The 12,210-nt window shown below is 40.8% G+C and overlaps 1 protein-coding gene across 7 annotated transcripts in view; it reads left to right on the forward strand.

Annotated features, from left to right (window-relative positions):
• The window catches only part of RPS6KA5 (ribosomal protein S6 kinase A5), a 180,422-nt gene that overhangs the window by 136,976 nt on the left and 31,236 nt on the right, over window positions 1-12,210 (forward strand). For 6 of the 7 annotated variants that reach the window (XM_065872001.1, XM_065872002.1, XM_065872005.1 and 3 more), the window contains one exon: window positions 1,598-1,701. The exons of the other annotated variant lie outside the window; for it this stretch is intronic. In XM_065872001.1, coding sequence (XP_065728073.1) covers window positions 1,598-1,701 — 104 coding nt within the window. The remainder of the gene's footprint in view (window positions 1-1,597; window positions 1,702-12,210) is intronic. 7 annotated transcript variants of the gene reach the window in all.

The raw sequence follows: 12,210 nt of genomic DNA on the forward strand, positions 1-12,210 counted from the left end.
TTCATTGTGGCGCACGGGCTTCTCTCTAGTTGTAGCGTGTGGGGTTTATTTTTCTCTCTCTAGTTGTGGTGCAGGCTCCAGAGTGCATGGGCTCTGTAGTTTGCAGCACGCGAGCTCAGTAGTTGTGGCACATGGGCTTAGTTGCCCTGTGGCATGTGGGATCTTAGTTCCCTGACCAGGGATTGAACCCACGTCCCCCTGCATTGGAAGGCGGATTCTTCACCATTGGACCACCAGGGAAGTCCCCAGTAGGAATATCTTAGCAGTGGAGAATCGGTGGTCTCCTTGCTAATGACTAATCATGCATTTACGAGCCCTTAGGAGTTCTTCAAGTTTGTGTGGTATTGGTTTCAGTCCATGACTAGGAATCTGATTATAGATCCGTATTAATTTACAAGCATGGTTCAAATCCAACGTTCTAAGGGTCCTGACTCAGCTGGCAGTAAAGCTGCTGTATAAATAAAAGAACTGAATTATTGATTTAGTTTCTATGTTATTGTTATGTATTTTCTTTAAAATAACTCTAGGCTCACAAACTTTACATCATCTCTCTGAAATCTTGGCTCTGAAATTTGGAAGCAGAGAGTTTAAAATTTTAGCACCAGTTAATTTCTCATTGCTGTAAGCTCATATATCCAACAATTATTCAAATCTTGATTTGCCTAATTGTAAAGGAACTAATTTTCAATATATCAAGATTCTTTAAATTCTGTATAATTTGCTACGCTCTCAGTTCAGGTAACTGCTTTTATAAATTGTTTTCCAACGTAGATCACATTTTATTTTATATTATTTTCAGTCTTTCCATACCTCCCAGAAAGTGAAGACTGCTAGATTTATGTGATTGGTTCCATAAGAGGAATTGATATAGGTGGTTATGAAAAAATAACATCTTTTGATGGGATTTTTTTCATTTTCGTTCTTTGGCTTTAAGAAATTTCATATTTATTGGAGCTGAATAGTTAATAAAAATGCTGATTGGTACGTTTTTCCCCCTATCCTAAGTCCAAAGATTTTACTTACTTAAAATTTTTTAAATTTATTTAAAATTTAAAAATTTTTTTGGGGGTAGGGAGGGATGGGTTGGGAGTTTGGGGTTAGCAGATGCAAATTGCTATATATAGAATGGATAAACAACAAGGTCCTACTGTATAGCACAGGGAACTATATTTAATATCCTGTGATAAACCAAATGGAAAAGAATATTTAAAAATTTATATATATATATATATATCTGAATCACTTTGCTGTATAGCAGAAATTAACATAACATTGTAAGTCAACCATACTTTAATTAAAAAAATTTTTTTTTAATTAGCCTAAGTAAAACCATTACTAGTTTAGGAAATAATTGAAACACTTTTAGCAATAGAAACACTTGATTGACTTCTCTATGTTTAAATTCTGAGGATACCTGAATATTTGTCCTCTCAATGTCTTTTTTGCATGTGCTAATTTAATACTCCTTGCACAGGAAGCTGTGCACGAAATCTTTTTGTCAAAATATTGTCAAATATATAGATTTATTTTGTTCATTTTTCTTTTTATATAAAATACAATTAATATTCTAGAAAATGAAATTACTGTTGTTTTATAGGCAGTTGACTGGTGGAGTTTAGGTGTTCTAATGTATGAATTACTAACTGGAGCATCTCCTTTCACTGTTGATGGAGAGAAGAATTCCCAAGCTGAGATATCTAGGTAAGACCTAACAAAATAAAATAAGTGTATTGTTTTCTCAAAGGAACTGATCAAACTTCTGCAATTGGGCTGATAGAAAAAATACTGTTTTTAATGGGGTAGACAAAAACGATGTGTAAGTGGTAAATTTCCAATTATATTCCTGTAGGATATAGATATATAACCTTTATATTTCTTTATATTTTATATGCCCAGTTAGATCTTAATTTTCGTAGATAGTGTCGTAATTTTTGTGTGCTCCAAAGTACTTAGCATATCATCTTAACCTAATGTTTATTTGATGGATACTTTTTTCCCACTGTATACATAATGGAATTTCTTTGTGACTTTAACATAAAGAAACAGTAGTGATATTTTTCAAATCGTGGATATAGGCTCAATAGAAACAAATACCATAAAATCACCCTCTTGTAGGTTATCATAGCACTGTTTTGTTCCTTTCCTTCATAGCAGTTATCACAATTGCAGTGTTACATTTTTGTTTGTAATTATTTGATTAATGTCTGTCTGTCCCACTAGATTGTAAGCTCTGTGAGAGCCAGGGGCCTGTCTGGCTTTGATCCTCAGCATTGTATGCTTAGATGCCAGCACAGTGCTTACCATGCAGAATTCAATGAATGTTCTTGGAATGAAATGAGTTAATGAACAAATAAACAAAGTGTGATAAAACATTGTACTAATTACTAGTTATGTTTTTGTCCTGTTTTTACTTGAATTTTATAACTTTGAGAACGGATTTGACATTAAAAATTAAAAATTGAGACTTCCACTTCTTACCAAGATGGAATAACAGGGACCGGATTTACTTTCCTGCCTGAAACAATTTTTTAAGTGGGCAAAATATATGAAACCACAGTATGGAAGACATTGAACATCTAGCAATGAAGCACAGTGAACCCTGAGAGACGGGAAATAAATGAGGTGAGCCCTATGATTGCCCAGCTTACTGCCTTGAGAGAGTATCCAGGCTGCAGTACAGGGAGGGGAAACACAAGTGGAGCCGAGATGGAAATGACAGTCCAGGAAAGCTGGGGAAGCTGGCATTTGCAGGGCAGAGTGTTGGAGAGGAGAAAGCTGCAGAGAGAGAGTGAAGTTCAGAGCTTTGCCGAAGGTACCCCTCAAATACTATTCAGTTAAGTAGTGATAAGCGCCATGTGTGACGGAACTACTCAGTATAGCTAAGATGTTATTTCTCTCCAAATTGATCTATAGATTCAGCACAATTAGAATCCCAGCAGGCTTTTTTTTTTTTTAAGTAGAAATTGACACCCTGGGTCTAAATGCATAGGACCTGGGTCTAAATGCATAGAATAGCCAAATCACCTTTGAAAAAGTAGACCAAAGTTGATTTGAAGACTTACAAGCTGCAACAATTAAGACACTGTGGTGTTTGTATCAAAATATACAAATCATCAGTGAAATAGAATAGGGAGTGCAGAAATAGAACCACACAGATATAGGTAGCTGATTTTTTTTTTTTTTTACAAAGGTGCAGAGTCAGTTTGGTGGAGGAAAGATAGTTTTTCAACAAATGATTCTGGAACCATATGGAAAAAAATGAACTTCAATAAATACTTCACTCTATAGAAAAATTTTAAATGGATCATAGACCTAAAATGTAAAACTTAAAATTATAAAATTTCTGGAAGAAAACATGAAGGAAAATCTTTGTGACCTTGCGTTAGGCAAAAATTTCTTAGATAAGACACAAAAAGTGCAATCTGTAAAAGCAAACTGATAAATTGAACTTCATCCAAATTAAATACTTCTGCTCTTCGAAAGAAACTCTTAAGAGAATGGAAAGACAAGGCACAGACTGGGGTAAAATTACAAATTATGTCTGATAAAGGACTGGTATCCAGAATATATAAAGAACACTCAAAACTCAAGGAAAAAAAAAAACCTCTCCATTTTTTAAAAGGGGCAAAACATTTGAACAGACAGTTCACCAAAGAAGATCTGTGGGTGGCAAATGAGCACATAAAAAGATGATCAACAACATCATTAGTCTTTAGGGAAATGCAAACCAAACAACAATGAGATAGCACTATATACTCCCTGGAATGGCTAAAAATAAAGTGACTGACTATATTAGGGTTCTCCAGGGAAACAGAACCAATAGGATATATACACACATATATATAAAAGGAGATCTATTATAAGGAATCAGCTTACACAATTACGACAGCTAAGAAGTCCCACGATCTGCCATCTGCAAGCTGGAGACCCAGGGAAGCCGTGGTGCAATTCCAGTCCAAGTCCGAAGGCCTCCGAACCAGAGGTGCCCCTGGTGCAAATCCCAGTCCAAGGGGAGAGGACCAGTGTCCCAGGTTGAGCAGGCAGGCAGTAAGGGACTGAACCCTCCCTTCCTCTGCTTCTCTTTCTATTCAGGTCCCCAAGGGATTGGCTGGTGCCCACCCACATTGGGGAAGGGATTCAAATGCTAATCTCATCCAGAAACACCCTCACAGACACACCCAGAAATAATGGTTAATCTCAGCCTGTGTCCCAGTCACGTGACACTTGAAGTTAACCATTACAAGTCCAGCCCCTGTCACCTTGGCAGCCATTTGCATCTCCTTAAACTGTACTTGATCTCCAAATAAAGACAATGACGTGGTCATTCCACCCAACGTGATACAGCTATCCCAACAACCCACTAACCCCTTCCCCAGAAGAGGACGTAAAGTCCTTGAGTGGTGTAGTGATAGCCACTCTTCTCCTTGAAATTCCATAACTTAAAGACTATGGTATAAGTTTAAAATACTTAAGTACCATGGTTGATATAAAGTCAACACATCTTATCTAATATGATGAAGGAATAAGGGAGGAAAGGAAACAAATATATAATTTATACACTTATTCATAGCGAAGTAAGGAGGAAATACACATGGCAGTCACAGCCCTCGTTTCTATAACTGGTTACGGGGTCATAGTTGGTCTTTGTAACTGCCTTCTTCCACTACCCACTTTGTATTCCCTTTGCCTTCAACAAGTACCTCAGCTTGTGGGGTGATCCAAACCTTCATTCCCAAAGAATGTGGGCCATTAATAGTCCTGACTAGATTGCGTTGTAGTTTTCAAACGACCTTCGTCACAGGTTCTAGTCATGCTCATAGACCCTCTAGGGCATCTCCTGTACTCCAGACAGTCTTCCTTACTTCCATTGTGGAATAGTAGTCCAACTTCCCTTGATAGTAAGGATCATTCACCCCAGCCAGTGTCGCAACTCCTTTTGCCTGTTGATTCAGAGGCCTGAGAAACCCAAAGTGGCTGGGTGGCAATCTTAATTTCCAGTTCAATGGAATCACTGCTTCGTGTCTTGGAGGAAGCATCATTCCCCCTGGAACTAAGACCTTTAGGCTAGCAGAGCATAAAGTCATGCAAACAGAAAGCAAAAATTTTGCTAGTGGGTCACTACGGGTAGTAGTAAGTGGTGCCACTCCCATGTCTACCCCTTGATTTCTGGACCCGTGAATCCTGGCTATGGGAGATACAGCACCGTATATTGGATGTTGATTCAGAGCGTTTCAGCCTTCTGGAGAAACTTGCCACCCTAGCTTGCACTGTAACTGAGTCTTCGAAAGATCATTCCACCATGATATCAAGCCAGCTTCAGAATGGTGGGGAACATGGTAAGACCAGTGAATTCCATGAGCATGGTCCATTGCTGCACTTCTTCTGCTGTGAAGTGAGTTCCTTCATCAGAAACAGTGGTGCTGTGTGGAATACCATGACAGTGCTTAAGGAATTTTGGCAGGTTTGGCATAAATATTGCATGTAGGAAAAGCGATCCATATCCATAGTAAGTGTCTTTTCCAATTAGAGTGAAACTCTGTCCCTTCTGTAATGTAAACAATCCATTGTAATCAACCTGCCACCATAGCTGGCTGATCACCCTGGGAATTGGTGCCATATTGGGCACTCAGTATTGGTCTCCACTGCTGGCAGATTGGGCACTCGGTGGTGGCTGAAGCCAGGTCAGCCTTGGTGAGTAGAAGTCCATGTTGCTAAGTCCATGCATAAGCTCCATCCCTGCCTCCATGGCCACCTTGCTCATGAGCCCACTGGGTGATGACGGGTGAATGGAGAGAGGCGGATTGGTATCCACAAAACGGATCAGCCTATCCATTTGACTACTAAAATCCTCCTCTGTTCAGGTCACCCTTTGGTGAGCATTCACACAGGACACAAATGTCTTCACATGTTTGCGCATTCAGAGAGGTCTGTCCACATACCTCGTCCCCAAATATCTTTGTCAACCAGATTTCCTTGTCAGCAGCTTTCCCATCATGTTCTTTCCAAATCCCTGACCATCCAGCCAAACCATTGGCCACAGCCCATTAATTAGTATAAAATTGCGTGGTCCAAGCAAAATGAACAACTAGGTGCACTGCCCAAAGTTCTGCCCGCCGGAAAGATTTGCTTGCACCTTTGCATATCATGCAAAACTGTAAACCAAGCCTGAGCCTCCTCTTCCTCTATCAGCTAAGGTAGGGGACTCCCCATGAGGCCGTAGATGCGGGCTGGGAGACAGAAGGCGGTGTGGCAGGAGCGGGGACATGGGCACTTAGGCCACTTCTTCACGTACATATTTGTGCCTTCAGCGCCTGCTCAGCCCAGTCTTGTGTACGTCACTTCCATTTGATGATGGAGCATTGCTGTGCACTCCCAACTCTACGGCTTGATGGATCAGATAAATGGGCATCTCAGGTTGCATGTAACTTGGGGGCCCATAGTTAAATGTTCAGTCTTTGCTAAGGCCAAGTAGCAGACGAAGAGCTGTTTCTCAAAAAGGGGGGTCGTTATCCTCAGAAGATGGCAGGGTTTTGCTCCAAAGTCCTAAGGGCCTGTGCTTCAGTTCACCTCTAGGAGCTGCCAGAGTCTCCAAACAGCATCCCTGTCTGCCACTTCCAGCACCTCTGATCTGCTGGATCAGATGAACCAAGTGGCAGAGCAGCTTGCACAGCAGCCTGGACCTGGTGCAGAACCTTCTCTTGTTCTGGACCCCACTCAACAGCAGCTTTTCGGGTCACTTGGTAAATGGGTCGGGGTAACACACCCAAATGAGGAATATGTTGCCTCTCAAACCCAGAGGCCCACTGGGCATTGTGCCTCGGTAGGAGGCGCCAGCTGCAACAACTTATCCTTCACCTTGGAAAAGATATCTTGATTTTCCCTATACCACTGGACTCCTAGAAATCCACTAGAGGCCCCTGAGTTTTAGTCAGATTTATTTCCCACCCTCTGACACACAAATGTCTTACCAATAAGTCTAGAGTAGTTGCTACTTCTTGCTCGCCAGGTCCAATCAGCATAAAGTCATCAATGTAATGGACCAGCGTGATTATGTATGAAGAAGAAAGGCGATCAAGAGTTTTGTGAACTGAACAATGACACAGGGCTGGAGAACGGATAACCCCTGAGGTACGACAGTGAGGGTACATTGCTGGCCTTGCTAGCTGAAAGGAACTCTTTTTGGTGGGCCTTATGGACAGGGCTGGAGAAAAAGGCATTTGCTAGATCAATGGCTGCATTCCAGGTACCAGAGCTTGTATTAATTTGCTTAAGCAATGAAACCACAACTAGTACGGCATCTGTAATTGGAGTCACCACCTGGTTAAATTTACAATAATGCACTGTCATTCTTCAAGAGCCATCCATCTTCTGCACAGGCCAGTTAGGCGAGTTCGATGGGGATGTGGTAGGAATCACCAATCCTGCATCTTTCAAGTCCTTGCTGGTGGCACTAATTTCGGCAATCCCCCAGGAATGCGGTCTTGCTTTTTGATTTACTATTTTCCTAGGTAGAGGCAGTACTAATGGCTTCCACTTGGCCTTTCCCACCAGAATTGCCCACACTCCACAGGTCAGGGAACCAATGTGGGGATTCTGCCAGCTGCCAGGTATCTCTGTTCCAATTATGCATTCTTGACCTGGGACAGTAACCACAGGATGGGGTCAGGGACCCACCGAATCCACTGTGAGATGGACCTGAGCTAAAACTCCATTAATTACTGGACCTCCGTAAGCACCTACTCTGGCTGATGGGCCACAGTAATGTTTTGGGTCTCCTGGAATTAGTGTCAATTCAGAACCAGTGACCAGTAGTCCCTGAAAGGTCTGATGATTTCCTTTCCCCAATGTACAGTTACTCTGGTGAAAGGCCGTGGGTCCCTCTGGGGAAGGCTGGAAGGAAGATTAACAGTACAAATTCTCAGGGTCCTTCCTCAAGGTGACCCACCATCCCCTTTATTCAAGAGGTTGTGGGTATATAAACTGGCTCAAGTGTGGAAATTGATTGAGGGACAGTTGATTGGGGGGAGGGCAGGAAAGATGACAAAGGGACACAGTGGAACTTTGGAGGGCATTGGGTATGTCCATTATCTTGATTGTGGGGATGGTTTCAAAGGTGTATATATATATATGTCAGAATTTATCAAGTTGTACACTTTATATGGTGAGTTTATTGTATAATACATCAATTTTACTTCAATAAAACTGCTAAATTTTTTTAGAATGTACCTTTTACAGGACATATTAGGAAGTAAATAATTTCCCACTATTACAGCTTATTTAATTTCGAAGCTAAGTGATCAGAAATATTTCTTGTTAAAATCAAATTTAAATCATGCCTATTATTAAAATTCTAAACATGACTTTGCTTATTTTAAATGTGCTTTTTGACAGTTTGAAAATGCCTCAGAATTGTAGGAAACCTTGCCCCTAGTCTTTTGAGAATTAGGGTCCCCTTGCAGGGTCACACCTGTCATGGTGACAAATGAAAGGGCAGACTTACCTGACAACATTAAATAGTGGCTCCTCTGACTAATTCCCTCTTTCTGATTCCACATACACAAGCAATCTTCTTTTTACAGGTTTCCATTCCACCACAGGTCTGCCTGTAGAGAGACAGTATATTGCCGACCATAACGGCAGGAAAATTCTGAACCAAAAGATGTTCAAATTTAAATTGCTTTGATTGCCTTTAGATAAATTAGTTGGCATTCTGGTTTTAGCAAGAGAAAGAGAGCCTGAATCAGATTGTCTAAAATCTTAAAACTAGAGCAGATTTCTCAAGAATTTAAATAGGATTCTTTCCCTTTGATCAATTAATTATTCACTTTGTCATGTTGTTAATAATTTTGCTTAAAGCTTGGTGTTAACCTATGATTCCATGGTTTTTTTGTTTTGTTTTGTTTTCTTGAAATTTACTAACAGTGTAATAGCTGAATTATCCCACATTACTTTTGCCTTTCAAGATAATCATTCTGATTGTCTTTCCTGGTGTAAAATCTTTTACAGTCTGTTCTTTATAAAATATGCACCGTTCAGAAAAATGTATCATTACCTTGTCCCCAAATGTCTTAAATAGCCAGGGCTTTTTCTGATCATTGAATTCTTCCATTCCTTAATTATTGTGATCTCCCCTGAACTCTGCATACTTTCTATAGAGTTTACTTGAGATGCACCAGAATAATATATTATCCAAGTTATCTGTTTTCCTGTTGTTGTCTACAGGTAGCCTAAAATCAGGACACATATGTTTTCTCTGGTTATCAAATTTTAAAATATGATAAGAATTTAGGATGAGACGAGAACTTTCTCCATGGTGTAAGAATCCCTTTATCAGTGTCCCTGACGGTCCTCTCCTTTCTGTCTGAGTGCCATCAGTAAACAGGTAACACTGTTGTGTAAGGTATTTTCAAGGAAGCCCCTTCCATCAGAATTTCTCCTCCCGTAAAACAAGCTGAAATTAGTTTCCTCTAACCTCTGCACGTCAGTTCTGATCCTGGTCGTGGTCCTGTCCTCTAAAGAACAGAGTAGTTCTGTGGTTTCTTCCAGACATTGCTTTAGGTGTCTGAAGATAGTTTTATCTAGGGTAAACCTTTCTAGTTCTCTTAACTGTTCATGTGAAATGATTTCTAGATTCGCCATTCCTCGGTACCATTCTGAACAAACATCAAATTGTCAACATTATAGATTTGAATGATAGCTCTTTAGCTTTTCTGTGAGTCTGTTTCTTATTTTTATTTCACGTATGTAAGCATGTGCTTTTCGTACACACGTTTCCCACTAGCTTTTACTGCCTCTGTGTAGAGCTTCCTCTTTCAGGGTATGTGTTACTGCCACACAGGAAGGTGTCCCCTCAGCCACTGGTATTGTTAGCAGTTTTTCTGCCTTCCCTTCAAGAAGGAAGCTTTTTCTTGCCTGGGGCTGTGTAAACCAGGATAATTAGATTTACCCTCACCTGGGCATCAGGACATAGAGGTTCTGATTGCAGCTCCTCCATCATCTCCGGTAGGGTTGTTTCTGTCTCACTTTCTCTGCCTTGGAAATTTACAAAATTCTTGCCAAGAGATGTTTATTTGGTATTTCATTATCCATCAATAAAGTATACTTTACTATTGTGTTTCATAGTGCTATCCTAAGCATAATGTTATATAAATTCAGGTCTAAGTGTTATAAAAATAATGGTTTAAACAGAGCTGTAGGTGTTGTTTAGGTAGGGGGTTGGCAAACTATGGCCTGCAGGCCAAATCCATTCTGCTACCTGTTATTGTGTAGCCTGTGAGCTAAGAATGGTTTTTACGTTCTTAAGTGGTTGAAAAACTCAAAAGGTGACCAATATTTTGTGACATGTGAAAATTAGATGAAATTTAAATTTCGGTGTCCATCAGTTATGTTTTATTAGAACACAGAGTACTCATCCATTTACCTATCATGTCTGGCTGCTTTCATGCTGCAGCAACAACACTGAATAGTTGCCCCAAAGACCATATCGCTTCCAAAGCCTGAAGAATGTATTGTCTGGCCTTGTATTAGTTACCCATTATCCATTGCTCAGTAACAAATGAGCTCAGAACTTAGTGGCCTAAGACAACATACATTTATTATCTCAGCGTTTCTGTAGATCAGGAATCTGGGCACAGCTTAGCTAAGTCCTCCACTTCAAGGTCACTCACAGGCTGCGATCAAGGTGTTGGCTGGGCTTTCAGTATCTCAAGGATCAACCGGGAGAGGATTTGCTTTGAAGCACATGTGGTTGTTGGCAGGATTCAGTTCCTCTGGGTTGTTGGACTGAGAGCCTCAGTTCCTTGCTGGCTGTTGGCTGAAGACCACCCTCACTTCCTTGCTGTGTGGGCCTTTCCAACAGGGCAACTTCTTCATCGAAGCATGCAAGCTGGGAAGGCAATAGAGAGTATGCTAGGAAGATGGAATGTTTTGTAACCTAATCATGAAAGTGGCATTCTCTCATCTTTGCTGAATAATATTGGTTATAAGAAAGTCACTAGGTCCAGGCAACACGAGGCTGTGAATACAAGGAGACAGTGATCATTGAGCAGCTTAGAAATCTGCCTACCATGGGCCTTTTACAAAGAAGCTTGCTGACCCCTGGTTTAGGTAAGAATTTATTTGTCCTCGCAACCAGTGTTTCTCTTTAAGTAATTATTTTAAAACATTGATTTTGTGTGATGTGCTAATTTAGTCTTCTAAGTGCAAAATCAAAAAACAGTAATTCTGTTGTATTTTTCTGTTTTATCCATGTTAATTATTCAGTAACATATTGAATTAGCCCATTTGTATCATTTTACATTTTCTGTTTATTGATGTCTTGCTCTCAGAGTTATGTATAGAATAACAACAAGTATCATTATTTCTTACGCTAAGAAGAGATCAAATTCATTTTTTTCCTTGGCTTTCTTATGTCTTTATGATGAAATTTTTTTGTCAGCATATTTTATAAAGCATTCTTAATTCCCCATAGGCAATTTGTTTTTTTCTTTTCTTCTCTCTAGGTATTTTTGTATCCAATAGCAGTATCTATATTTCCCAGGTGTTTTTTGACTCATTACCCCAAATCTATTAATGTTTGTCACAAGAGCTATCCCTCTACCTGTTATTTAACAGGATACAATTACAGCAGCTTCAGACCGGAGTCCAGTGATGGGAGAGGAGCAGGGCGAAAATGACCCTTCCCTTGGCACCATAATCCTCAGCTTTCCATCTTCCCTCTTATCATCCTTTTCACTCCTGCTTCCCTTGCATAACACGTGGTGGGGAGGGCCAAATGGTACTGAATTACTAATTTGCCTCTGAAGCACTCCCTGGGTGGGGAGAGGGTTTGGAGCCCTTCATAAAACATAGGGCTGATCATTCCCGCCGTGGAGAGGGCCCCTCAGAGACGCCATCAGGGTGGTTGCCATTTCCTGAGCTTCCCCTCCACCTCCTCCTTCGCTGCCACCTCCGATTACCGCCCCAGCCGGTTCTCCACTGCTCCCATCCACCTGGAGCCTCAAAGGTCAGCCTCACAGCTACTGGCAAAGGCCGTGGAAAGAAGAGTTAGCCTCTGCATTCACAAACCCGCCATCTGTTCTGGTCTGCGGCATGATCTGCTGTTCCTCATGTGCCGTGGTTCTCCAGGGCCTCCCAGGAGGGTGCCCCATCCTTCAGGACGAGCATCCTGTCTCCACACTCTGGCTCTTGTTCTCTGCCTGGGCTCCTTTC

Source organism: Phocoena phocoena, chromosome 2 (genome assembly GCF_963924675.1).
Source record: "Phocoena phocoena chromosome 2, mPhoPho1.1, whole genome shotgun sequence".
Classification (NCBI taxonomy): Eukaryota; Metazoa; Chordata; class Mammalia; order Artiodactyla; family Phocoenidae; genus Phocoena; species Phocoena phocoena.